General features: G+C 38.5%; 3 protein-coding genes and 1 long non-coding RNA gene across 6 annotated transcripts; 1 reads left to right on the top strand and 3 right to left on the bottom strand.

Moving 5' to 3' along the window:
* The first annotated feature begins 164 nt into the window (after nucleotides 1-164).
* On the top strand, nucleotides 165-24,787 carry LOC136254047 (zinc finger protein 512B-like). Its single transcript, XM_066046699.1, has 18 exons — nucleotides 165-498; nucleotides 2,715-2,742; nucleotides 3,087-3,129; nucleotides 14,778-14,910; nucleotides 16,186-16,355; nucleotides 17,130-17,311; nucleotides 20,979-21,138; nucleotides 21,190-21,267; nucleotides 21,425-21,608; nucleotides 21,869-21,916; nucleotides 21,971-22,072; nucleotides 22,127-22,174; nucleotides 22,229-22,276; nucleotides 22,331-22,378; nucleotides 22,434-22,499; nucleotides 22,554-22,601; nucleotides 22,842-24,168; nucleotides 24,223-24,787. The coding sequence occupies exons 9-17, from the start codon at nucleotides 21,506-21,508 to the stop codon at nucleotides 22,904-22,906; spliced, it is 576 nt and encodes a 191-aa protein (XP_065902771.1). The 5' UTR covers nucleotides 165-498; nucleotides 2,715-2,742; nucleotides 3,087-3,129; nucleotides 14,778-14,910; nucleotides 16,186-16,355; nucleotides 17,130-17,311; nucleotides 20,979-21,138; nucleotides 21,190-21,267; nucleotides 21,425-21,505; the 3' UTR covers nucleotides 22,907-24,168; nucleotides 24,223-24,787.
* LOC136252749 (uncharacterized) lies at nucleotides 5,942-10,249 on the bottom strand. The gene is made up of 31 exons (XM_066045314.1): nucleotides 10,162-10,249; nucleotides 10,051-10,116; nucleotides 9,940-10,005; nucleotides 9,829-9,894; nucleotides 9,718-9,783; nucleotides 9,607-9,672; nucleotides 9,496-9,561; nucleotides 9,385-9,450; nucleotides 9,274-9,339; nucleotides 9,163-9,228; nucleotides 9,052-9,117; nucleotides 8,941-9,006; nucleotides 8,830-8,895; nucleotides 8,719-8,784; nucleotides 8,608-8,673; nucleotides 8,497-8,562; nucleotides 8,386-8,451; nucleotides 8,275-8,340; nucleotides 8,164-8,229; nucleotides 8,053-8,118; nucleotides 7,942-8,007; nucleotides 7,831-7,896; nucleotides 7,720-7,785; nucleotides 7,609-7,674; nucleotides 7,498-7,563; nucleotides 7,387-7,452; nucleotides 6,499-6,591; nucleotides 6,271-6,452; nucleotides 6,163-6,219; nucleotides 6,083-6,109; nucleotides 5,942-5,947 (listed from the first exon to the last, which is right to left on the bottom strand). Exons 1-31 carry the CDS (start codon nucleotides 10,247-10,249, stop codon nucleotides 5,942-5,944), a joined length of 2,103 nt encoding a protein of 700 aa, XP_065901386.1.
* LOC136254048 (uncharacterized) lies at nucleotides 11,897-14,248 on the bottom strand. Of its 2 annotated transcripts, XR_010700269.1 has the most exons (6): nucleotides 12,920-14,248; nucleotides 12,826-12,867; nucleotides 12,593-12,700; nucleotides 12,443-12,541; nucleotides 12,345-12,389; nucleotides 11,897-11,942 (listed from the first exon to the last, which is right to left on the bottom strand). XR_010700269.1 is itself a non-coding variant. In XM_066046700.1 (5 exons), exons 1-4 carry the CDS (start codon nucleotides 12,996-12,998, stop codon nucleotides 12,459-12,461), a joined length of 312 nt encoding a protein of 103 aa, XP_065902772.1. In that variant the 5' UTR covers nucleotides 12,999-14,246; the 3' UTR covers nucleotides 11,953-12,389; nucleotides 12,443-12,458. The 2 variants fall into 2 exon arrangements, 1 of the variants encoding a protein (XP_065902772.1); XM_066046700.1 differs by lacking the exon at nucleotides 11,897-11,942 and having other exon boundaries at nucleotides 11,953-12,389; nucleotides 12,920-14,246.
* Nucleotides 24,788-25,012: 225 nt separating the features above from the next.
* On the bottom strand, nucleotides 25,013-26,163 carry LOC136254444 (uncharacterized). 2 transcript variants are annotated; one of them, XR_010700488.1, is made up of 5 exons: nucleotides 26,098-26,163; nucleotides 25,653-26,037; nucleotides 25,490-25,592; nucleotides 25,208-25,287; nucleotides 25,013-25,147 (listed from the first exon to the last, which is right to left on the bottom strand). It is a non-coding gene; the product is annotated as an uncharacterized lncRNA (long non-coding RNA). The 2 variants fall into 2 exon arrangements; XR_010700487.1 differs by lacking the exons at nucleotides 25,013-25,147; nucleotides 25,208-25,287 and having other exon boundaries at nucleotides 25,296-25,592.
* Between the last annotated feature and the right edge of the window lie 1,474 nt (nucleotides 26,164-27,637).

Genomic DNA, 27,637 nt, shown 5'->3' with positions numbered 1-27,637 from the left:
AAGTCCTATAGTAACATAGAAATTGCTTGGCGGTGCTCTGGTGGCCCGGATACTGCTGGAAGATGTGACGCGGAGGGAGCTCGGGGACGGAAACTACTGCACATTCTCAAGTATCAGCCATGACTTGTATGGTTCAAATTAATCAATGAGAACATACTTTAGGCCCCTATTTGGTGATTATTAGTTTCTCATCCACCGCCCGCATCCTTCTTAGGCTACCGCATGGTAAGCCATTATTTACTCTGCGCATGCTCAGAAGAACACGTGATACCAAACTGTTTTAATTTTTGTTGATGAACGCTACAATGTGCTATATATCACCAGGAGAACTGTTGTTTTCCTTAGCAAATTGCTGCAGTGCCAGTTGCAATCGTGCTCTATCGACTTCATCAAAGCAGGCTTTCAGTTGACTGTCGAAAAGCAGTTGGCGATCACGAAAAGTAGAATCAGCTGGTGAAGGAAATGTTTGTAGTAAGAAAGAAAGACAATTTGGGCAAGGTCTGTACATCAGTGTATTAATATTATAAAATAATGGCATAATGGTAATACCCTCCCGCCCGCATCATAATAATTAGAAAGGTTGGATGAGAAACTAATAATCACCGAATAGGGGCCTTAGACTGAGATATACTTATTGGTGTAAAATATACAAAATTGATTAATGAATGAGTGAGATATGGACCGGACATTGTTGAGGTTTTAGGGACACCGAAGAATTTTAAAAGGACAGTACTGATATATATGGCCTCTCTATTATGTTTAACATGTATTGTAAGGATGAAGGTACAAGATAGTGAAAAATAGATATGATTGGTTTCCATTAGAATAAGTTATGGGCCTGTAAATTCATGAGACTTTGGTATTCTCTTATATTTGGGGAGTCCCTGCAGCAGATCTTAGCAATAGGAGAGCTACATAGTATGAATATGTCAATATTCAGTTGCTAATAAGCACAGACACAGCAAAACTGTTACTTAATATTTTAGGTCATATGCTTGCACGTCCCTAGATGATGTCCCTATACGTCCCTATTTGTCCCTGAAAAAAGTTGCCATGGCAACCATGTCAAATGAAAGAGGAGAGTCTAAGGTAAAATGTACACCTATATATTCCCAAGTCAGGACATCAAGTTAGGGTTAGGGTCCTTACATGGAACCTCAAATGTCCCCGTATGTCCCTCTATGGCCCTGGTGAAACCTCAGATTTAAAACCAAATTGTGCATATTCCTGAGGTCAATGGTGTACTTTTGGAGCTTTCAGAGACATTAACATATCCAAATAGGAATTTTATGGGCAACATTTTGTCCAGGGATAGTTTCGTTTTGTCCAGGAATAGACCCTTTGCTTCGGATCACATGAGATATTGATGTATATTTTGTGATACTGCAGGGTTTAATGTAAATAGATGCGACGTTGAGCTTCTCCCGATTGCGAATAGCTAATGATTTTATGTGCGCTGCTATGCTTTATTTAAACGAGCCACGCCCACTCTTTGATTGCAAGTTAATGCTAGCAACTTTCGAATGCACAGATAAATAACAAAATAATATTTTTTTGCTGTGCATGTGAAGTAGGCGTTATTGTGTAGCGTCGGTTAGCAGTGGTGCTAAACTCACATAGCCTCTTGTGGTAACTGACCAACGCTTACGCTCAAGCCCAACGCGGACGTTTACGCGATTTTCGATCATTTGTACTGCACCGAAAGGCTAGGGAGTCGTGCGTACCTACTGTGTGCGTGCCTACCTACTACCTACGTGGCACATACTGTGTGATCACGCGAGTAATGCAAACCAAATTGGAAGTTATGTCACGTGACGACCCTATTGGGCCACGTTCTCCATTGAGGCTCGAGGCATACCTAAATTCTCGCTACAGTGAGTAGATGTAATATATAATCTAGTATAAAAAATATCCTGATGCCGCCGACGGTTCCTGATACATTTGCACCAGTTTAATAGTGTTAGCCTGCTTAGGCTATTTAGATATTTACCGTTTGCCAACAGCCTCGTTTGAAAAGCACTGCATTATGGCTGGCTATGGTCCCATGGCATGATGTGCTTTAATTCGATTATTATATCATGTCATCCTATTGCAGGTATCAGACATGGAGACAGCTGCAGCTAGTTTTTATTTATTTCTTTGCAAATACTGAGGTTAAAATGCCATAGTTATGATCTATTACCACGATATGTCATACTTAGGCAGGCATCAGACATGGAGACAGCTGCGCTCTTTTTTTATTTATTTCTTTGCAAATACTGAGGTTAAAATGCCATAGTTATGATCTATTACCACGATATGTCATACTTAGGCAGGCATCAGACATGGAGACAGCTGCGCTTTTTTTTATTTTACTTATTAAGGCTTTACAACACAAATGCTGGCGGCTATGGTCCTATGTTTATGTCCTACATCCTGTGGTTTGTTGTGCTGAAAATGATTGTTCATTGGATGTTCTCTGGTAAGTTCACGGGTTGCCCTGTTGTGGCTCATTTGTGATTCTTGGTTTCAGTGGATACCACGTTGTGATGAATTATGGCATTTGGAGTTTCAAGGTTAACATGCTTGGCAATTTTGTTGGCTTCTGATCATGGCATACTACTGTATGATGTGCATAAAAGTTCACACAGCCACTTCTTAGGTATTTCATGGCATACAGCACAGTGTTGTTGTTAAGGATCTTAATAATATTGCTTTTATCTTTTCCTCTACAGTTTGTTGTGCTAAAGAAGATTAGACCAAGTGAGTGGATTATAATAAGAGTATAAGTATACCCTAGAAATGACTTTGGCAGTGTCAGGACCACTACCAGTTGGTATTAAATAAAGTGTGATATATAAACGTATATAAACCATTTGTGGATCATTAGATGGCTAATACTCTTAAAATTTGAATTTTTGAAGTTAGGCTTAGGATTGAATTTGTTGTGAAAATAACACTGCCTGGTCCATTGCTGCTGTCTTGTGACATACCACTTTATTCTGACATTGCCTAGTTATTTCTAGGGTATATTATATGAATACTCACTGCAGAGTATTCCTAAATGGGAACAACTCTGCAGTAGCATACAGCTTCTTGTGTTTCAGGAAATATGAAAATGAAGAATCTGCTAAATGCCCCGGAATAAAGGTATGATAAAATTTGTTTGTTTGTATGATAGATTGATTTGTTTCTGTTAATACAGACAAATGAAATAATTGTAACTATAGTTTCTATACATTTATGATAATTTATACATATGCAAACAGTATTTATAGCTAATACAAAATTATTTTTTTGCTACATATCACTTTTTTAATGTTTTCCAATGATCCTGGATCTGTTTGTCAGTTTTGTCATGCAACATCTTGTGTTTCTTAGTCATCTCATGGCAGAGAGCCAATGGCACCGTATTATTAGTTAACGGCCACTCAATAGTGATGATGTCACTTTGATCCCTTCTAAAGTATTTATTAGAGCATAGCTCTTCTATGGTTTCTTGTGCTGCAAATGATTGCTCGTTGGATGTTCTCTGGTAAAAACGTTCACAGGTTGCCCTGCTGTGGCTCATCTGATCACAGACCTCATCTATGCAACTTGTCTTGTGCTTCTTGGTTTCCGTGGATACAACTTTGCGATGGATTGTGGCATTTGGAGTTTCGAGATTAAAACACTTAGCAGCTTTGTTAATGGCTTCTGATAGATTTCGGTATTCATTCCCAGTTGGTGTTAAAAAGAAACGCGACTCAAATTCCCTGCATTGAGGTGTTAGCTTGCTTCTTATATGTTGAAGATACATGTTCATTACATCATTGATGTTCTTGCTAACGATAACCCTAGCTGGCCCTTGTGCTGCTGTCTTATGGCGTACTACCTTTATTAGATATTTTCCTTTCTTTTCATCATCTTCTTCCTTGTTGTTGTACTCATCTATCATCATATTCTGAATAGCTGCTGGTCTCTGGGCACTTAAAAACATTAAGTTTGCTGCCATGTATGCATTTATTAGTTTGATGTCTTCAGATGTAATTGTCCCACTCTTGGCTCTTTCAATGGTAGCAGTGACTTCGTGCTTTACAGCATTTGAGTCAATAAACTCGTAAGGGCTGCTTGCTGTTTCTGCCTAAAAATAAACGTAACTAATTACCATGGTATAGATGTAATGTTAGACTGTTATTTTTGCAAACTTTATTAGTCAATTTTATAATACGAAGTGGGCTACCCAGACTGAAATTTATTTATCATTGGCTGTGAATACAGTAAGAACTTGCCAGTAGGGTTAGAACAATTAGGAGCAGTGTCCCTAGGATTAGGAGCAGCATTCCTAAGAAACGCAACTAGGATTAGGGCTTCATTTAAAATCAATATTTGTATTATTTAATGCAGCAACAATAAGAAGAGGTGGCAGATAGCATGGTGGGTACAGTAGTTGAAGTAAGGGAGTTTAGGCAGTTAGCGGTGCCCCAGTTGATACAGCTTTTTTTGATTTTTACACCTTTTGTGTCATATGGTATAAATGTAAAAGCTTTTTTAATGCAATGACCAGCTAAATATCAACAGCCATTATAATAACACAAACTAACAATGCAGCGGCGGAGGAAGTAGTTGATATGAGGGGGGGGCTGACCCAGACTTATTTCTATAGTTTGGTAAGGTGAGACCAAAAAAAAAAAAAAAAAAAGGTCACAACCAACTGACAAGAGCTTTCCACCTCACCAGCTACCATTTCTAGCTGATAAACTACATAAAAATCCTTACACAGCTCGCTACACACTGACTACTTTATTAGAGTGACTGCTCTATTAGAGTATCTCGATCTTTATCACGGTTTTCAGCCCCACTCCAAGAAAGATAATTTCGGTGTGATATCATTCTGAGGGGGGCTAAGCCCCCCCTCAGCAGACCGAGGGGGGGCTTTAGCCCCCTAGCCCCCCCCTTTCCGCTGCCTATGTAACAATGCCAATCTACTCTGCAGCATCTCCCCAAGAATTTTCAAAACATATTTTTAACAGCCCTCCCATTCTTACAATCACCTGTGTTATAATATTTACCTTTGCTGTGGATGTTCTGAACTGGTCTGATTTCTGCTTAGCTCGTGGCTGTCTTAAAGATTTCACCCAATTCTTTAGGGTATCAACTAATGTGTGGCATCGAGAATTCAACTGATAATCCGTACCATTTGGATTTTCAACGAAATTAACAAACTGAATGGCCAAGGTAAGCTTGCGCATTTTATTCATCATGGTTGATGGTTGTAGACCTATATTCTTGTCCAGGTAATCCAAATATTCCTGAAGACAGTGCTTATTCAATAGGACATCTCTGTATGACAGGGACCTGTGTTGTGGGTGCGTATGCACAACGAAATAGAAAAATTTCAGAATGTCCTGCTTTATGTTATCAGCACCAATCTCCTCTTGGCGGCCACCAGATAGACCCATCAAAAACCCCTTAAACTGATCAACATATCCATCAAAAGGGGTGGGGACCTTTCCCTTCAAATGAGGAAATTCATCACTCATGGTGGGCTCATCGCATTCTGTATCGCTGGACTACAAAATAGCAAAGGTAAAATGTTATAGTACTGGCTGGTTATAGTGCTTACTTCTGCCAGATGTTGTGATGCATCTAATATCTTTCTCTGTAGATTTGTCTCACTATGTAATTAATAGAGCAATTGAAGTAATACCTTTCTAGTTGTATTCAATCGTGTGCGATAGATCTGTTAATATACAACTGTAAAGTAGCTAATATTTATTGCATTCAATTTATTTACCTTCCTTGTGGAAGCTGAAGCATCAAGTTCATCACGTGAATTTAACTGAAAGATTTTTAATAATGGGATATTCTGCATACAAAATATTTGTACCTGATATGTATTAATCAACGGTTCTTCCTATGCACATGTAGAAATACAAGATTATCACGCAATGCAAAAGTATGTGTTTGTAATTTATGAGTATTATATCTGTATATTGTTAAAATGAGTATATAACTTACATCTGATGTTGATGTACATGAGGATCCTGTGATGCGTGTCTGTAGATGTATGGATCAAAAATAAGAGAATAGGGCACAACACAGTATATAATTATACACTCACCTTCTTAGTGTTTCTCTTGTTTCCAATCTAAATTTACAAAAGCTTTATTGAAACTATGAACTTTATTTCGGTATACTAACCAGTAAAGCACGTTCTGGCTGATCATGATGTAAAGAATTTTGTAAATTCATTTGTATCTAAAGAATCACAACTAACATTCATACACAATTGAAGTAACAATTGCAAACCTTTCTTGCCTCAATTACTAGCTTATCACGTTCCATTTTATTTTCAGTTGGAATTTTATGGACTTGGGTTAAGTGCTGTCGAAGCTTCTTTAATGCTGGCTTTCCACATAGGGGGCATGGTAGAGTTCTTCGATTTGGCTTAGTAGCTTTGGCTGTTGTGTGAGTGTGGTGTGCGTCTCCTCCTGTAAACTTACACCTACTTAACAGATAGATATCAAAATGTTGTACCAATTGTATGATTGTCAGTAGTTTCCACATCATCATCAGCATTATCACTTGCATCTATGCCTATGTCTAAGCTCCATGGATCGAAATATCCACCTAGCATGCTAGCAACTCTGCTTTTTACTGTGTATCATGTTGCCTTGAATTCGTCTCTCTATGATTTCACATGCTGACATGATAGGCTAGCCCACAGTAAGAAGGGGCGGCCGCGCCAGATGCAGCTCACGTGTGTAAACAGTGGAGCTATTGAGGGAGCCACTCTGAAGCCACTCGATCTCCTCTGGTCTCGCCATTAGGTTAATTAATCGGAGAGGCATATATTGTTCATATGATCCAAGTGGACGGCGGAATGCGTGGACGGCAATAAGACCGTTCATTATAACCAGGTAAGTTTCACACGTTGTACACGTTGCAGTGCGTTGTTAATTATTTGTATTCAATAGTATTAAATTCCCATGCGCAATGAATTCTGTGTATATTGGTATTTATTACTTAGAGGTCCTGCGTGAATGGTGGGAACCCAATAATGTACCCTCTGGTAAATGACAAATATACTTTGTCAACAAGGCATGTTTCCTGGCTGCGTCACAATCTAACCGGGGGCCGAATAGTCTCTACATGTAAAGATTCACTATAGTCTCGCGTAGCGAAACCGCTTTTAATATTTTGTGTGTGGAGGAGAAAAAAAACAAGGAAGTGTGAGGCTAGAACATAAAGGTTTGTGTTTACATGGTAATCAGCAGCCCTTAGAAGCCATGCACGCAGGAGAACTGCAAGAACAACAGTCCTATGCCTAACTCACTGCCTGCCAATGCAAGACTAATTGTTTAGTAAATCAGATGCTTCCCTTTGAAGCAGACTACATGGTCATCATTAGAGTAAAGGTATTACCTTCACTGAGCTCCATTGCTTGTGTTTGCGCTGACACTGTATTGGCTTCACCAACTGCAGAAGTTCCTGTATATTGCTATATTATAATAAAGCTTAGAGTAAAGGTATTACCTTCACTGAGCTCCATTGCTTGTGTTTGCGCTGACACTGTATTGACTTCACCAACTGCAGAAGTTCCTGTATATTGCTATATTATAATAAAGCTTAGAGTAAAGGTATTACCTTCACTGAGCTCCATTGCTTGTGTTTGCGCTGACACTGTATTGGCTTCACCAACTGCAGAAGTTCCTGTATATTGCTATATTATAATAAAGCTTAGAGTAAAGGTATTACCTTCACTGAGCTCCATTGCTTGTGTTTGCGCTGACACTGTATTGACTTCACCAACTGCAGAAGTTCCTGTATATTGCTATATTATAATAAAGCTTAGAGTAAAGGTATTACCTTCACTGAGCTCCATTGCTTGTGTTTGCGCTGACACTGTATTGGCTTCACCAACTGCAGAAGTTCCTGTATATTGTTATATTATAATAAAGCTTAGAGTAAAGGTATTACCTTCACTGAGCTCTGTTGCTTGTGTTTGCGCTGACACTGTATTGGCTTCACCAACTGCAGAAGTTCCTGTATATTGCTATATTATAATAAAGCTTAGAGTAAAGATATTACCTTCACTGAGCTCCATTGCTTGTGTTTGCGCTGACACTGTATTGACTTCACCAACTGCAGAAGTTCCTGTATATTGCTATATTATAATAAAGCTTAGAGTAAAGGTATTACCTTCACTGAGCTCCATTACTTGTGTTTGCGCTGACACTGTATTGGCTTCACCAACTGCAGAAGTTCCTGTATATTGTTATATTATAATAAAGCTTAGAGTAAAGGTATTACCTTCACTGAGCTCTGTTGCTTGTGTTTGCGCTGGCACTGTATTGGCTTCACCAACTGCAGAAGTTCCTGTATATTGCTATATTATAATAAAGCTTAGAGTAAAGGTATTACCTTCACTGAGCTCCATTGCTTGTGTTTGCGCTGACACTGTATTGACTTCACCAACTGCAGAAGTTCCTGTATGTTGCTATATTATAATAAAGCTTAGAGTAAAGGTATTACCTTCACTGAGCTCCATTGCTTGTGTTTGCGCTGACACTGTATTGGCTTCACCAACTGCAGAAGTTCCTGTATATTGCTATATTATAATAAAGCTTAGAGTAAAGGTATTACCTTCACTGAGCTCCATTGCTTGTGTTTGCACTGACACTGTATTGGCTTCACCAACTGCAGAAGTTCCTGTATGTTGTTATATTATAATAAAGCTTAGAGTAAAGGTATTACCTTCACTGAGCTCCATTGCTTGTGTTTGCGCTGACACTGTACTGGCTTCACCAACTGCATAAGTTCCTGTATGTTGCTATATTATAATAAAGCTTAGAGTAAAGGTATTACCTTCACTGAGCTCCATTGCTTGTGTTTGCACTGACACTGTACTGGCTTCACCAACTGCAGAAGTTCCTGTATGTTGCTATATTATAATAAAGCTTAGAGTAAAGGTATTACCTTCACTGAGCTCCATTGCTTGTGTTTGCACTGACACTGTACTGGCTTCACCAACTGCAGAAGTTCCTGTATGTTGCTATATTATAATAAAGCTTAGAGTAAAGGTATTACCTTCACTGAGCTCCATTGCTTGTGTTTGCACTGACACTGTACTGGCTTCACCAACTGCAGAAGTTCCTGTATGTTGTTATATTATAATAAAGCTTAGAGTAAAGGTATTACCTTCACTGAGCTCCATTGCTTGTGTTTGCGCTGACACTGTACTGGCTTCACCAACTGCAGAAGTTCCTGTATGTTGCTATATTATAATAAAGCTTAGAGTAAAGGTATTACCTTCACTGAGCTCCATCGCTTGTGTTTGCACTGACACTGTACTGGCTTCACCAACTGCAGAAGTTCCTGTATGTTGCTATATTATAATAAAGCTTAGAGTAAAGGTATTACCTTCACTGAGCTCCATTGCTTGTGTTTGCGCTGACACTGTACTGGCTTCACCAACTGCAGAAGTTCCTGTATATTGCTATATTATAATAAAGCTTAGAGTAAAGGTATTACCTTCACTGAGCTCCATCGCTTGTGTTTGCACTGACACTGTACTGGCTTCACCAACTGCAGAAGTTCCTGTATGTTGCTATATTATAATAAAGCTTAGAGTAAAGGTATTACCTTCACTGAGCTCCATTGCTTGTGTTTGCGCTGACACTGTACTGGCTTCACCAACTGCAGAAGTTCCTGTATGTTGCTATATTATAATAAAGCTTAGAGTAAAGGTATTACCTTCACTGAGCTCCATTGCTTGCGTTTGCACTGACACTGTACTGGCTTCACCAACTGCAGAAGTTCCTGTATGTTGCTATATTATAATAAAGCTTAGAGTAAAGGTATTACCTTCACTGAGCTCTGTTGCTTGTGTTTGCGCTGACACTGTACTGGCTTCACCAACTGCAGAAGTTCCTGTATATTGTTATATTATAATAAAGCTTAGAGTAAAGGTATTACCTTCACTGAGCTCCATTGCTTGTGTTTGCGCTGACGCTGTACTGGCTTCACCAACTGCAGAAGTTCCTGTATGTTGCTATATTATAATAAAGCTTAGAGTAAAGGTATTACCTTCACTGAGCTCCATTGCTTGTGTTTGCGCTGACACTGTACTGGCTTCACCAACTGCAGAAGTTCCTGTATGTTGCTATATTATAATAAAGCTTAGAGTAAAGGTATTACCTTCTGTTGCTAGTGTTTGCGCTGACACTGTATCAACTGCAGAATTTCTAGTAGTGGTCAATCTCTTGTTCTTGAGGTCTCTAGCCATGTCCATTCGTGTCCAGATGTCACCAGCCTGTAATTTATTGTAAAATTATAAGTTGCTTACAGCAGAAGTGGTGTGCATACACCACTGAAACAGTGCAAGCATAACAATGGCAAAGGATCAAGGTACTCTAATAGAACAGTCACTTTCTCTAATAAGACAGTCTAGCTAGAGTCCTTAAATCTTAACTAATATGCTGATATTTGGCACAAATTTCAGGAATAATAATAGCTAACTCAGGAGTAATGTTGAAGCATAATAGACTTAAGCCTAGCCCCTGAGCTAAGATATTTGGTTTCTCCATGTGTATCTGACAGACAGTACATGTATTATGGCACATGCAATGGACCATATTACAAACCTTTCCTACACTTGTAAATGTACTAACCTTTGATATATGTAGTAACTGCCTTGCATACAGGCAGACATACAAACCACAGTTGTAGGTGTCTTCTTGAATAGGCAGATTGAACTAGTTCAAAGTTATGGTATTATGTATTTGGTCTGTGTATCTGCTACCTGTTTGGTGAAGTTCCAACCCATCCAATCAAATGCATGCCCGTTGCGGTGTAGGTATTCCACTTCTACCAGGTTTCTAAATTGAAAAAAAAGAGAAACATTTAACATATAGATTTTATATCATCTGGAATAATGGTGTAAAAAGGAATTGCTTTACACAACTGGTATCAATGGTAAGATTTATTGGTAATCCTGCTAGCTGGATTGCCTAAGGACACTTGAGTAGTTTCCAAAAACAAACCACTTGCAATATTCTTAATTACTGGCTCCTCTATTACAACAGTGCAGTGGTGTGCAATGTAGCATAGTACAAAAGTATGCATATGCTTACTTAAATCTTTTAACTAAGTCACTTTCCCTGGTACCATTCCGTCTTTGCATTGGATCAAGAAAGACCAATACCTTGTTCTGCTGATCCATAAACTAAGAGGCATATTATGTGCATGTAGGTACTTGTTGCATAGAAAACCTACCATTAGTGTCCAATGGCTTCCAAGCAAGTTTAGGATGGTAATTACTACATCACTACCTAGCAAGTTTTTCTGTAGTTTAATCAATACAAATAATGAAAACATATAATAATTTATGTACATACGTACCTTGTGCAAGAATCTTTCTATACGTTTGTACCCATATGTCATGTATAAGTCCTAATAGTGAGACGTCAGCAGACTTACAGAAATTCCTCGCTAAAATCAGCAAATTGTATACTTTCAATTACAACACTTGAAGGCGTCAGTGGATAAAGGAGACATACCATTTTGGATTTTTCGGTTTTTTTAAAAATGGAATATATAAAACATGTGAATAATGTTGTTACTAAGTAAACAAAGGTTGAATCAAATTAATTATTTTAACAATTGTCCAAAACATTCTATTTACTGTCCACCATATATGGTCACCTAACTTTTATATAACACTTATCCCCTTTTTCCACTGACCATTTATTGCATCACAGAATCACAGACATAGGAAAGTTTGGAATATAACAGCTGGCTTGTCTGTGACATACGGCGTATCTTGGATTTCCTTCGGAATTAAAGCAGCCCAAGATCAGTGCTCAGTACAGGGCATAATAGTGCATTTTGCAAATTCTACTTAGCCAATTGTATGCTGTAGTAAAAGTTTAGCTTCTTATACCAAGAATTTTTGGAGCTACAGCCCTACAAAATAGCAACTACAAAAAAAAAAGAAAGGATTTGTACGGCAATCACATTATATTACAGCTAAAATGGTTGAAATTTATGAAACCTGCATCATTGTAGTGTTATGTAACCGTTCTCTTTTACTACTGTTCTTTAACACAAAATCAACAAAGAAAGATTGATGACATTTGATGGGATGTAAACAAACACCCACATCCAGTGGTCACATTGGCCTGCTGCACTAAAGCATAGAATTGTGATGACCATATAGGCAGATAAGATGATATCCAGGTTTTTACTGTTAGACACAGTCTTCACATAAAGCAAGTTGTTTAGAGTTTTAATATGCAGCTATTTTACCAATTGTAATCACTGTAAAAATTATGTTCTATTTCTGCTGATCCGGTCACATACAGTGTATACATAGTACATACCTGTCTGCATTCCTGCCGTATTAACCAGAGGTAGGCTTCAATAAGCTACATTTTGGATTTACACTATAACAGTACTTTCAGGTAAGTATTTACCTTACCTTGCAATTTAACCACTCAGATGTACTTCTTAGTATATATATCAAAATCATTTGTTGTGAGCTGAATTTTGTTGATCTTCACGATGGTTTGGCTAGCCTCTATAAAAAAACTTCTTCATGTGGTGGATGCACTAGAAACCACATACTTACCTGTATCTTTAGATGTAGTTGGTCGTACATCCCTCCCATCATCATCCATCGATGCAACTGTAATTTTAGTTGGTCGTACATCTCTCCCATCATCACCCATCGGTACAACTGTAATTATCCACAGTAAATTGTACTGAGTGTGTTCAGTTGTGCAGATAATTTTATAGTGTGTGTGGTGCCATTTAGTGTGGTATGTTCTGGTTAAATACTATGTTTATATTAGATAAACTAACCTCTTTTCTTGGATGAAGAAAAATAATGTCGGATGTCTTTAGCTGTATGTAAAATAGTTTGTATATGTGTACATAAACATCATACAATTGATACCTGGATAGCTCATGATATCCATCTTACTCCAATGCACACAGCGCCAATCACCTTCAGTATACATACAGATTAAATACATTTAGTTAAATTGCTGTTTGATTAGATTATTTTGAGTATGTTATATAAGGGCATTTTAACAGCTTCAGGTATCCAAATGCACTGTACTTCGTTCACTTATCCGAATGCATTTATCGCAGGGTTCAGCCCACACTGGTCGGCAGTGGTTCAAAGTGACCAGTACCTCTAAAAACCGACCAGAACCCTCTTAAATCTGACCAGTACAGTTTATACATATATCACTGATACACATGCAATATACCCTAATATAACACACAGCGTATCAGTTCATGTTAACTTTAGGCCACCACTCAGGAATTTCTGGGCAGAACCCTGTTATCGTTACCTGAAAGCATTATATTTGAACATCCACTGTGTGCATTAATATGTATGTATAGTTCTATGATAGAGTGTCATAGTATTGTATGATGTTTTCTTTCCCCAACAAAATATCACCCAAAAGCCAACCTCACATTTCTATCATGCTTGGCAGCACTGGTTAGGCATAGACAAGCCCATCAATGTCTTCAGAGTGATTCCAAGTCCTTTTCTATAAAATTTTATGTTTAACTGAATTTTCTTCTAACTGTCTGACTGACTGACTGACTGACTGACTGACTGACTGACTGATGCTTCTAGGTGAGTATAGATAGGGACTACTGTTTGACATTGCTTTGGCCTGATATGTGCTTTTTTTCAACTGCAGCAGCTACACGATTGCACTATCACTTTTACTCATACTTCTTGTATAAGCAATACAGTATATTGGGCAGAACATAGCTGAGACTGAAGCAGTATTGCTAATTTGCATTTCATTAATTGTTAGTCGGAATGCGCACGCATTTATTCATAATTTTTGTAATGACTGGATTGCTTGCAGAGGCAATACTCGTAATGTTCTTCATCTTTAACACTGTATAATGGGTGGCACATAGGTGAAGACAAATTTAAATGGGCACTCCATGTTTTAACAATTGATAGTCAGGGTGCATCACTGATGTGTTAAGCATTCCTTCGATGAGTGCTCCACATAAAACATGATATGACAAAAAAGGATGTATATAAATAGCTAGGTAGCTACTGTTGTAGTGAACTGGTGTATGTTATGACAATGTTCCCCTGTCCCTTTGGTTGCATTTTGGACCAAGAATTCTTTTTAGTAGTCTATATTTAGACAAGTTACCTACTGGCCAATTTTGTTTCCAAAAAGTACAGATATGTGCTGTTTAGCACCTACAGTAGTAATATACACAAATTTCCACTGCAGCTGCTGTTGTTTGAGTATACTAACCCAGGCGTAAAGCCAATGATCGCTAATTTGCCAATTTAATAGATCAGGCGCTGCTACCATATAACTGCTAACACATTTTTTTGTTAAGTTAATTGTATAAAGCACACAACATTACAAGACATACCACACAACTGGTGATGCTCCTATGTAGTGAAGTGACAACAAGGCTGTTAGTCTCTAAACACATGTAATCCCGCCAATGCCGCCAGTGTGGTTGGCGCTTCTTGGCACTTCTTATGCTCCCACTAGATGCTGCGCATGCTCAATTTCAATTTGTCTGGCTGTGTTGCTTTATGTCTAGCGTGTGTGCATATATATTGTTACCTAATTCCTTTTTCATTAGGTATGATATGATGCATGCTTCATTAGGTAAAATATCATTCATTTAGTTACCAAAATCATTGCTTGTCCCAGCTCTAGTAGTAGTACTACACATATAATGTCACCTGTGATCATTATTGACGATATTGTTGTATGAAATGCTTATAGTTTCTTAACTGCTGTTTTCAGGAGTGGATCCTGAATTTTTCAAGAGGGGGTCTCTGAGGTTGAGGTTGGTAAAGGGTAACCCCTTAACATGCAAGGAGAGTACTGCAGAACTAACTCCAGAAGCTTAAGGATGCAGTTGGAGTTGAACATTAAGGTGTGTGCGTGTGTGTGTGTGTGTGTGCTGAGGAAGCATAGCCAAGTGGTTAGGACATCGGCTTAGTGATCGAGAGGTCCTGGGTTCGATTTGTGTGTCACTATACTGTTTTTCTACATCCACGATATTCTCTTTGCCATATACATGTATACACCTTATCCACAGGGATCACTTCATGAATTTCCTTATGCCACGATGCCTCACTCTCATTTTCTCTTTCTCAAGTAAGAGTCTATAAAATTAATTTGTGATACATCACTGTTGCTTAATTTCTTCTACACCCATTGCTCAGTGAAACATGTAAGCCTGTATACGTAGCCTTATCCATTGTGTTGAGTTATGCTTGGCTGAAGGCATCAGTTAGTTAGCTGGTTAGTTGATGAATTGCAATAAACTGTCTTCGTATATACGTATGTTCCACCGTCAATCATACCAAAGTATAAAGCATTAACAAAACAAAATTGTCATGCAGTTCTTTGCTACTTGTTTACAAAATGATCGAGTTGCTTGTTTGCTGTAGCTTTGCAGCTAGTGCCCAGCAACTGTAGTTGCGGTGTGCTACAGCCTTATATTTACTTGACTGGTATTTACAGACTATAACCTATTGTATGTGTGGGAAGCAGAAAAGGCCTAAGAAAAAATCCTTCTAACATACTGATTTGAACTGTATAATCAGAGCAAAGTTATTTATCCATCAGGGACAACACGAAACACTGTTCACGGAAATTCTAACAGAAAGTGCGGAGCACCATTCTTCATGAATGATGTATACCTTTTATGATTACTATGTGATCTGGATTGCTTTACCTTGTTTATTCTGGTACAGTATATCAAAAATCCCTAAACACTCAAATGATCTTACATGATTTCTAGCCTGCTGAGTATTTGTGGAATCCTTGCGTGTGATGAGATGCTACAATATATGACCAGTAATGTTCCTGCCAAAATTATGCAGACAGTAGATTGTTATTGTTGTACATGTATTTTATCTACCTATAAAAAGGTTTTCATTGATATAATTTCTCAACCAATACTTATGTAAGTGACATAATTCTTGTACATAAAGCAAAGAATTATGCAATTGCCATCCCTATAGACACTTGAAAAGCAAGAGTTTACTTTAAACGCTGTGATTAATTTGAAAACTAAATCATCTGCTTGCTACCAAAATTAATGCCTTAGGCACATATTGTGACTGCATGTCAAATCTGTTGATCATAATATGTTGTGTCTGTGTATGTTCAACTTTACTCTATATGCCACTGTATTTTAAAGAGTTCTGTCAATAGTGATGGCTGAGAATACAACAGGCAAGCGAAGACATCATGACGACAGTAGCAGTAGCAGTAGCGATGATGGAGAGGACAATGTACTTAAGCCCCTAAGGAAGATTAGAGCAAACTGTGGATATAATTTGTGGCATGCTGAGTTTCCGAAGACTGCAGGTGTGTGAACTATGTGTACAATGAACCACCGTGCATTGTGTATTCTTTTGTGGGACTTAAATATTGCATACTCAACTTTAATTTTATGTGATTAAATGTTCTGGAACTGTATAGCTTAAATACATAGTACTATATGTATTTAGTGTAGTGTTTACATTGTTGAGGGTTCAGCTTCTAAAAAATCTGTCAAACTTGATAAAATGCATATATAAGGGTATCATATGTGGCAAGATATGTGACCAAAAGCCATTTTAAAAGTACAGTAACAAGCATTTGCAACTGTCATGATCTTATACAGGATCTATCTCACTATCAGTCTTATTTCTTTGTTATTTTGTGACATCACATAGAAACAATTATACTGTACTGTTTCTTAGTAATATTTACACTGATACACTGTTTTAAAGAGATTGCCAGTTATTAAGGTACTGGCTGTTACAACAGGCCATGTTTACTGCACAGATACTAGCTGTTATGCTGTAACACAGGGATGACCACTATCTTACAGTCCGATAATCTTTGCGTGGTACAATGTTGCAGCATAAAGTATCTTAGTATCTTGCGATCCTTGTGTAGCAGCATTACTGCCCGTACATGTAACAGTGTAACAATATTTTACGTACATGTTACTATCCAGCAATCGCTACTTACCTAAGCATTAGGACATAAGATAGATTGTAACAGGGTAATGGTTATGAATGGTACTAATTACCCTTTCCTGATTGATTTTTGGTTCCAGTGTAATTTTGAGATGCTATTCCTTTCACACTGCAGAAGCTAAAGCATTGGGAACATTTAAGAGAAAAAATGTGGAATCTGGGAGGCTGTGAAGGCTTCTTTCAGAAGAGGAAAGGCAGTCATTCAGGGACAGAGCCCGTGATGCTGATATTGCAGATACAGAGCCTATCAACTTTAAGCGGGAATCAACTAAAATCCTAAAGCAATTACACAAATTGGTCAGTACAACATAAATGCAATACCGCGTACATGTATTTGTACTTGTATTTCAGCTTTACAATGACCAGCACCGAAAGCCTGACAGCATGCCTTAGGATTACGTAGCCTAAACCTAGGGACTCTCAAACTTTAAAACTACATTACTTAGAACCGGTAAGATGAAACAGAAAAGGACCAAAGAAGGAAAAAATCCCTCCAATCTTAGGATAAAGTTCTAATACAAATTAATTAACACTTTAGGTACTAACGCTTTAGGTATAAGGAAGAAAATCCATCCCTTCTGGAATGTGACCCGACTAGACTGTGGGTGACCTACAGTTTACTTACAACCAACATTGAAGGTCTCACAGCACAATATATGAATATGACTCCATGTTACTGCGATTTTTAAACCAGGCGCGGACCTGGTTTACCGAAATTGTTTTATGAAAAGTGTTTGTTTGTTTGTTTGTTTGTTTGTTTGTCCACACCTGCTCTTGTGCACGAAAGTAGCTCTGTGGCTAATTAAGCCTATGCTAAGCCTTAGCTCGAAAGCAGTTTCTTCTTTACCCAGCGACTTTCTGCAAACTTTACGGGCAACCTTTCCAGTAGAGCTTTTAAGTGTTGTACAACTGAAAAACACTGTAGTAGGCCTAGCTGGCTCTTGGGTAGAGCGTATCTCTTCCTCCAGAAAGTGGGCATGACCCGTACTTACACAAAAGAAAATGAAGAGCAGCTTCAAGGCTTCGTTTAAAGAATTTTCAAAAAATATTTATTTATTAATTTTTTATTTATAGATTAATATGCAAACCTCTATAAGAGTATAATGCATATATAGTAATTTGATGGGCCAAAGGCCTTTTATCTGTCCATATCCAAATTCAATATCATTTGATTGCTGCATTTGAGACAAGAGATATAGACAAGCTTGTTCCAGGATCAATCGTTTAATCAATACAACCTGATAAAGCTGGCTGGCATTATCTATGAACTAGTTGCCTCTCTCAGGATTATCTTGCCATGCTTTATTCTGTACCGATTCCCTTCCTTATTGAGTTCCGCTAGCTCAGCATGAAGTTTTTTGTTCTTTTCTTGCTTCTAATAATACTATAGACAAACTATTAAACAGTTAAGAAGATACTTCTGTGCGTAAAGTGTTTACAGCGGTTTATTACAATTATGCTTCCTTAGCAACACTTAGAAACATATTTAGGGAAGTACGAAATACTAAATTACAGTGAAGCTTTATGCATAACTCTGTCTTAGCTGTCTTTTACAGTATGTAAAATTACAGGTTAAAAATCTTGTACAATAAGTATAGCATTGGTGAATGGTGATTAAGTTCAGATAGAGCTGCACAGTGGCACCTGGTTTTTAGAAGTAGCACAACATCAACTTATTATTATTATTATTTAGTGGACAATTTAAATACAAACTTGATTAGTAGGCCAAAGGCCTTTGACAATGTCTATGTCCAGTTTCTCTCCAATACTGATCTAAGTAGCGTTTAAAAGTCGATGTTGTCTTTGCCAGCACTACTTCATTAGTTACGTCATTCCATTGTTATGAAAGTTCCTAGAATTCCCAGTTATGCCAATTGCAAGTTGCTGTTTTTTGCTGTAGCTACGTAGAAACTCATATACAAGCTTACTCAGCTTTATATCAGCCTGAAGCTGCTGTGTTGTGGTCTCTATTGGGGAAATTTTCCACCCAGTGGTTACATCAGTAGTTTAACAATGGATCGAAGCAAAATAATATTTAATGCAGCTGAGCTTTGTTGCTATAGTCTTTGCCCACCTTTAGTTCTCGAAAATACTCAAGTCCCTCCTACGTACGTACTACTGTTAAGTACAAGCATTTTAGCACTGGTTGCATGCTATTAACTGTGTCTTTTTGGATGTGGTTGTGTGTATGCATGTGTGTACATGTTCATAATACATTCTTACTATTTTTGCTGTGACAGTTAAGTGATACTCAGGTACGTATCTCCAGGTGAAGCTGGCTTAATTTACTCTACTGTTTGTAAACATGTATATAAGTTGACTTAGTGATCTGTATAGTCCCACCTTGATGTATAAACTTGTGTGTAAGACTTGAGATTTATTTACCAAGATCCCAATTAATAATATATAGTGCTGGATTGTCACTTAAGGCACAAACACATGCATGCACACACACACACAACACGCACGCACGCACGCACGCACGCACGCACGCACGCACGCACGCACGCACGCACACACACACACACACATACACACACACTACACACACAAAACAAAGCAAAGGTCTTCTTTAACCCAGTCGACTAGCCATGGGATACGTAGCTGTGCACTACTTAGGTGCTGTAAAAAAGGTGCTTCTTGGGTAGGAGCAGCAACCAGACTGCTGAATGTGCCATTTCCCACAGGTGAAAGTCTAAGCACCCATAATCTTCCCCTGTTGTGTGAAGCAACAAACCAGTTGATCAACAGTGGTAACTGGGAATTGAACTGACAGATTTTTATCACCTGGCCGATGCTCAAATACTAGCTGCTTCTAGTGCACACTTTAAGCACGAGTTGCAATGCTTAACTACATAGCACTAAAACAAAAATTGTCTTCCAAAATTTTGATTATGGTAAGTATTTCAACCCCACAAACATCATTTCCAGATAGAAATCAAACTTGAAGTGCAAAAATCACATTGATTTCTATTCCAATTAATGCAGACCTTAGGGTTACACCTAGGTTGTAGTATGTACAAGTTGAGCTGGATCCTGAGAAAACAGCTAAAATTGAATTATGGATTTTTCTGAAGAGAAATAATAATAATTCATCTAACCAAGTGATTAGTGATGGCAGCAATGTGGAAAAGAACAGACATGTGCAGTTTGGCACAATTACAAGATCTGGAAAGGCCCGTAACAGACTGTACACTTTTATGTCTTCCCCATAGGAAATGTATGGGGGAAACTTTGATTGGTTATAATTCTGTTACCAAAATTTCAAATGAAATGATTTAAAAATATTTTTAGGGGGTCAAGTACTGCAAATGAGTCCAATTTCAAGTGCTTATGTAATTCTATCCCTGAGTTATTAAATGTTTTTGAGGATCCAGCTCAACGCGTACATACTATAGTTTAGTGATTTAGGATTACTGGTTATTATTACTTGTACTGCAATACGTCTGAGATGTTGGAATCAGTCCAGAAAAAAAAATAGATGTTCCAAGGAGAGATATGTAGCTGATGAAGCAGCCCATTGCTGTAGTGAGGTACATGTAATATCTAGGTTTGCTGACGACAAAAAAATAACACCAATATGACCAAAAACAATTGTCTGATTATGACAGGATGAAACCTTTTCGCCAAAGCAATTTGATACTTTGAAATCTTCTTGTCTTGTTTTCTTAACATGTTAACCATCATCTGGGTATATGATGTCTTTAAAATATTATGTACCATGTACACAGAAATATTAATGATGCAACAAGCTAATGGTCTAAACTACATTGTATAAACTTTTAATTTTATTTATCTACTACAATTTGTATGGATATTTAACATGTGCATTTATATACGTAATTGATGTTCCTTAACGGCTGCCATGAACTGCTACTGCTACTAGATAAGATAATTCTTTGTAAATATGTATTGTGGACAGTCTATTAATGGAGTTCATGTTGTTGCATTACTTGTGTTCCAGAATGGTAATGCTGACAGACTACCTGGCTTTGAGCTGATGTACATTGCTGTATGTGGTGGGACACATATAATTGGTGGGTCTGCAACTGGCCGAAGGTTTCTGTTGGAATCGGATTCTCACATCCCGTTTTCATTTGTAGGCTATATTGCTGCTAATTCTAGTACGCATTTCTGTATGTATATGGAATATATTTACATGTGCTGTTTTACAGCCCCACAATTAAATTATGCTAAAAGCAAGAAGGAGATTTTGAGGGAGGAGGTCCAGGAGTTGTTCAATCATCTCTACAGTACGAGATTACGTATCATGTGTGCAGATATCGTTTTACTTAGAATTAGGTGTAACTACGTATCACTCTATGAGAACATATTTAATAATTCAACTACCTATCCACTGCATACATGCATATGATTGTCTACAGTATAATATTTGGATTATTCATGTAGTTAAGTGTTTTAGGAACTTTTGTTAACAAGCCAACAATCAAGTTTCCCTATTAGAGGGTAGAAGAATATGGTGACCTGATAATGGAGGGATTGCCACCTGGAGTTGAACTGTTGACTCCAACCAGATATGGCAAGGACACTTTAGTCCAAATATTGAACAACAGACATCGTCTAAGATTAAGAGGTATTATATATACGTAACCTCACATAGTGGCCAGTTTCAATTAAACACCTGGTCTCGTCTGGTAGAAGAGAAACTGTTGCTTGCATCTTTTTATCTTTGCTATAATGTTTTCACCCAGACCACTGGTATGGGTGGACATACCTGTAACTTGTAAGAAATGAATGTCTGTGCCACTATTTGAGACAATTACAGTAGTGTGCGTGCATGCGTGCAGGATGTGAATGCTAGCAAACATAAATTACATGTATACGTATGTATAGTTGTGAGACCTGTCAACAGTGGTCAACCTGTCAACAGTGGCCTACCAGGTTAGTCAAGTCAACGTCATTTCATTAAAATATTATTTGTTTGTATTTGTGAAGCAGTGAGACCTGTCAACAGTAATCAACCTGTCAACAGTGGTCAACCTGTCAACAGGGGTCAACCTGTCAACAGGGGTCAACCTGTCAACAGTGGCCTACCAGGTTAGTCAAGTCAACGTGGTTTCATTAAAATATTATTTGTTTGTATTTGTGAAGCAGTGAGACCTGCCAACAGTAGTCAACCTGTCAACAGTGGCCTACCAGGTTAGTCAAGTCAACGTCGTTACATTAAAATATTATTTGTTTGTATTTGTGAAGTAGTGAGACCTGTCAACAGTGGTCAACCTGTCAACAGGGGTCTACCAGGTTAGTCGAGTCAACATCGTTTCATTAAAATATTATTTGTTTGTATTTGTGAAGCAGTAAGACCTGTCAAAAGTAGCCAACCTGTCAACAGGGGTCTATCAAGTTAGTCCAAGTCAATGCCGTTTCATTAAAATATTATTTGTTTGTGTTTGTGAAGCAGTGATACCTGTCAACAGGGGTCAACCTGTCGACAGTGATCAACCTGTCAACAGTGGCCTACCAGGTTAGTCAAGTCAACGTCGTTTCATTAAAATATTATTTGTTTGAATTTGTGAAGCAGTGAGACCTGTCAATACTGGCCAACCTGTCAGCAGTAGCCAATCAGGTGAGTACGTATAATTTCAATAGCTATGTGACTGGAAACCTACCTTTTTGCACATTAAGTTTTTTGTTTTTGGTACATTATATGTGACTGGATCTGCAGAAGTCGGTCTTATAGCTTACTAGCATTGGTACCTGCCCTACGTGCAGGATCATTTCTATAGTAACTACAATTCACAGATGAAAGGGAATCAAGCATTACTATTCAATACATGTGAGCTTTATACTCTAATTGAACACACAGGGACAAAGACACAGAAAAAACATGGCTATAGGGGAATGTATACTACAGACATAAAGAAACAATAGGTGGATTAATGCTAACTAAGCTATGAAGTACTACAATGCTATCAAGTGTTAACACCAGTATTACAATGCTACACCAGCACTACATTGTTATCAAGTATTAACACCAGCACCAGCACCACAATGCTATACCAGCACTACAGTGCTATCAAGTATTAACACCAGCACAATGCCATCAAGAATCAACACCAGCACAATGCCATTAAGAATTAATACCAGCACCACAATGCTACACCAGCACAATGCCATCAAGTATTAACACCAGCACTGCAATGTTAAGTATTATACTATATCAATGCTGACTAAGCTATTAAGCACTAACAGATGGTGTGCTGTGGTAAATGGTTTGTGTTGTTGGCATGAAAGAACTTTAAATTGTGTGGTTAAAGCAATAAGTAATATGCAGTGTACAATTGGAAAGTGGATTTGAATTCCTGAAGTCATTTGCATTAGAACTTTTATAGCTAGTATGTACAACTTATCATATAGCATTATATAGAACTTCTGATCTTTGGCATTGCTTAGTAGGCATTAGTGTCAACAAACTGGCAAATGAATAGTGTTACTTAAAGACTTTGTAATTATGTGATAGTTATGATCATACCATTACCATAGGCAAAGGAGTTTGAAAACATAGGCTAGAGTATGAATGCAACCCTTTATAGTACGTATGCAGTTGGAGATGTTACATTTACTATCATACAGTACAATTTGTAAGATTGGAAGTTGGAGCAATACCTTAGTACTCTAAATGGATGATAGGCTTTACTTTCTGACACTTCTGGCCACTGGTCATGGGTTGTTTACACACACACATACACACACACTTTAACAATAGGATGTTCCAGTTATCGCTATGGGTGGTACTTTCTCATGTAGTACACTTGTCAACAACAATAGGATTGTGTAGAAATTCCACCAGCTCTCCAGCATAGCTAGTTTTGCACTATAAAAGGCAGCGTAGCTGTTGTAGTGTGCATTTTTATTGGTCAAGACACAGAGATGGCATCGAAAGAAATTGATGTGAGCAGTATTGTGAATGAATCATTAGATGCTCAAATAACTGGAGTTTTGGGAGATATCTCTCCTATGAAAAAGGGAAGGGGGCATCATATTTTCATGGAGAGATACTGGATGACAATCGAAGAGTGCGGCTTTATGGTTTTGATGGAGCCATTAGAAAGAGACTTAGTGAAGAGATGGGGAATGCAGTTGTGCTGACTAACTGCCAAGTAAAGAAGGCACGCTATAGCAATGATTATGAGGTAAATATGTAGAGTTAGTATGTATTACAGATAATACTCCTTGTTCTGTGATAGGTGTTAGTTGGCAAAGGAACAACTGTTGAGAAAACTGATAAAACTTTTAATGTTGGCCTGGAGAAAAAAGATGTTACAATAACGCCACTAAGTGAGCTGAACAATGTACCAGAGTACAATAAAATTAACTGTGAAGTCGAAGTCCTGCAAGTGGATGAGCCTGTATGTACATCCAGTGGTAAAATGCTACAGAATGTCATTGTGGCTGACCAAAGTGGTGTTGTCAAAATGAACTTTTGGGAAGATGACATGAAAAAAGTTGCTGCTATCATGTAGCACAGCACAATGCATGGAGGAATGTGAGTCTGAAGTGGTTGCTCAGCTGATGGTGAAAAGTGGTGACAAAAGAGTTACACTGAAAGCGTTCACTACTGTTTTGGAAGAAATAGCAGAAGCTGCTGTAAACAGGCCCTTTGTACTTCTTACTGCAAGGCCTTTTACTGCCACTTACTACAGCAGTGATGAAATCACCCAGAGCATTAGCAGACCATAAACAAAACAATCACATACTTTGTTGTAATTTAATTTGCAAATAATAATTGTCAATGATATACTTAATTTAATAAAAAAATAGACATGTAAATAAGAATGAATCTTTAGTGACACCTAAGGCCACTGCAATGAGATAACTTGTTTCTCATCAGCTTCTCATAGAATAACAGATGCGGGCGGGTTATCTCATTATTTGTAAGTCACATAAAAACTTCATACAGTAGCTGACACATAAAGAAAAATTGTATAATACACTATTACAAAAGCAGTATGATCTATTTTTTTTATTTTACAAGGGGGTTCCATACGTCCTCAACAATCGACACCCACTTTTCTACACATCATCTGATTCGGCTCATCGAGCTGAGTTGTTTGATACGTAGTTTCAAGTCATCGGATCAAAGATGACCGAGTTATGGCCTTTCAAACTTTTCTACATACATATTCAGTTTTATATGCATACACTTTCACAATCAATCAGTCAGTCACTTACATCATGCAAACTATTATGTGTAGATCAAGTTAATGTCCATCTGGTGAGGGCGAATATTAATTAGACGGTGCTACGTAACCCTAGGGTGGTGGACATTAATTAGAATAGGGTTATGTACACAAAATCATCTATTTTCAGCTTCACACACACACTAATTTGCCTATATGCACAAAAAATCACCCAGCTTAGCACAAATACTTTTTACATGTATAAATGTATATAGGTGAAAGGTAAGGTTTGGTTACAAGGGGGTTCCATACGTCCTCAACAATCGACACCCACTTTTCTACACATCATCTGATTCGGCTCATCGAGCTGAGTTGTTTGATACGTAGTTTCAAGTCATCGGATCAAAGATGACCGAGTTATGGCCTTTCAAACTTTTCTACATACATATTCAGTTTTATATGCATACACTTTCACAATCAATCAGTCAGTCACTTACATCATGCAAACTATTATGTGTAGATCAAGTTAATGTCCATCTGGTGAGGGCGAATATTAATTAGACGGTGCTACGTAACCCTAGGGTGGTGGACATTAATTAGAATAGGGTTATGTACACAAAATCATCTATTTTCAGCTTCACACACACACTAATTTGCCTATATGCACAAAAAATCACCCAGCTTAGCACAAATACTTTTTACATGTATAAATGTATATAGGTGAAAGGTAAGGTTTGGTTACAAGGGGGTTCCATACGTCCTCAACAATCGACACCCACTTTTCTACACATCATCTGATTCGGCTCATCGAGCTGAGTTGTTTGATACGTAGTTTCAAGTCATCGGATCAAAGATGACCGAGTTATGGCCTTTCAAACTTTTCTACATACATATTCAGTTTTATATGCATACACTTTCACAATCAATCAGTCAGTCACTTACATCATGCAAACTATTATGTGTAGATCAAGTTAATGTCCATCTGGTGAGGGCGAATATTAATTAGACGGTGCTTAGGGTTAGGGTTAGGGTTAGGGTTAGGGTTAGGGTTAGGGTTAGGGTTAGGGTTAGGGTTAGGGTTAGGGTTAGGGTTAGGGTTAGGGTTAGGGTTAGGGTTAGGGTTAGGGTTAGGGTTAGGGTTAGGGTTAGGGTTAGGGTTAGGGTTAGGGTTAGGGTTAGGGTTAGGGTTAGGGTTAGGGTTAGGGTTAGGGTTAGGGTTAGGGTTAGGGTTAGGGTTAGGGTTAGGGTTAGGGTTAGGGTTAGGGTTAGGGTTAGGGTTAGGGTTAGGGTTAGGGTTAGGGTTAGGGTTAGGGTTAGGGTTAGGGTTAGGGTTAGGGTTAGGGTTAGGGTTAGGGTTAGGGTTAGGGTTAGGGTTAGGGTTAGGGTTAGGGTTAGGGTTAGGGTTAGGGTTAGGGTTAGGGTTAGGGTTAGGGTTAGGGTTAGGGTTAGGGTTAGGGTTAGGGTTAGGGTTAGGGTTAGGGTTAGGGTTAGGGTTAGGGTTAGGGTTAGGGTTAGGGTTAGGGTTAGGGTTAGGGTTAGGGTTAGGGTTAGGGTTAGGGTTAGGGTTAGGGTTAGGGTTAGGGTTAGGGTTAGGGTTAGGGTTAGGGTTAGGGTTAGGGTTAGGGTTAGGGTTAGGGTTAGGGTTAGGGTTAGGGTTAGGGTTAGGGTTAGGGTTAGGGTTAGGGTTAGGGTTAGGGTTAGGGTTAGGGTTAGGGTTAGGGTTAGGGTTAGGGTTAGGGTTAGGGTTAGGGTTAGGGTTAGGGTTAGGGTTAGGGTTAGGGTTAGGGTTAGGGTTAGGGTTAGGGTTAGGGTTAGGGTTAGGGTTAGGGTTAGGGTTAGGGTTAGGGTTAGGGTTAGGGTTAGGGTTAGGGTTAGGGTTAGGGTTAGGGTTAGGGTTAGGGTTAGGGTTAGGGTTAGGGTTAGGGTTAGGGTTAGGGTTAGGGTTAGGGTTAGGGTTAGGGTTAGGGTTAGGGTTAGGGTTAGGGTTAGGGTTAGGGTTAGGGTTAGGGTTAGGGTTAGGGTTAGGGTTAGGGTTAGGGTTAGGGTTAGGGTTAGGGTTAGGGTTAGGGTTAGGGTTAGGGTTAGGGTTAGGGTTAGGGTTAGGGTTAGGGTTAGGGTTAGGGTTAGGTTAGGGTTAGGGTTGGTTAGGGTTAGGGTTAGGGTTAGGGTTAGGGTTAGGGTTAGGGTTAGGGTTAGGGTTAGGGTTAGGGTTAGGGTTAGGGGTTAGGGTTAGGGTTAGGGTTAGGGTTAGGGTTAGGGTTAGGGTTAGGGTTAGGTTAGGGTTAGGGTTAGGGTTAGGGTTAGGGTTAGGTTAGGTTAGGGTTAGGGTTAGGGTTAGGGTTAGGGTTAGGTTAGGGTTAGGGTTAGGGTTAGGGTTAGGTTAGGGTTAGGGTTAGGGTTAGGGTTAGGGTTAGGTTAGGGTTAGGTAGGGTTAGGGTTAGGGTTAGGGTTAGGGTAGGTTAGGGTTAGGGTTAGGGTTAGG

The sequence above is a fragment of the Dysidea avara genome, chromosome 4 (assembly GCF_963678975.1).
Source record: "Dysidea avara chromosome 4, odDysAvar1.4, whole genome shotgun sequence".
Taxonomy (NCBI): domain Eukaryota; kingdom Metazoa; phylum Porifera; class Demospongiae; order Dictyoceratida; family Dysideidae; genus Dysidea; species Dysidea avara.
The sequence above is the reverse complement of the archived record's forward strand: the minus strand, read 5'-3'. Positions and strand labels throughout refer to the sequence as shown.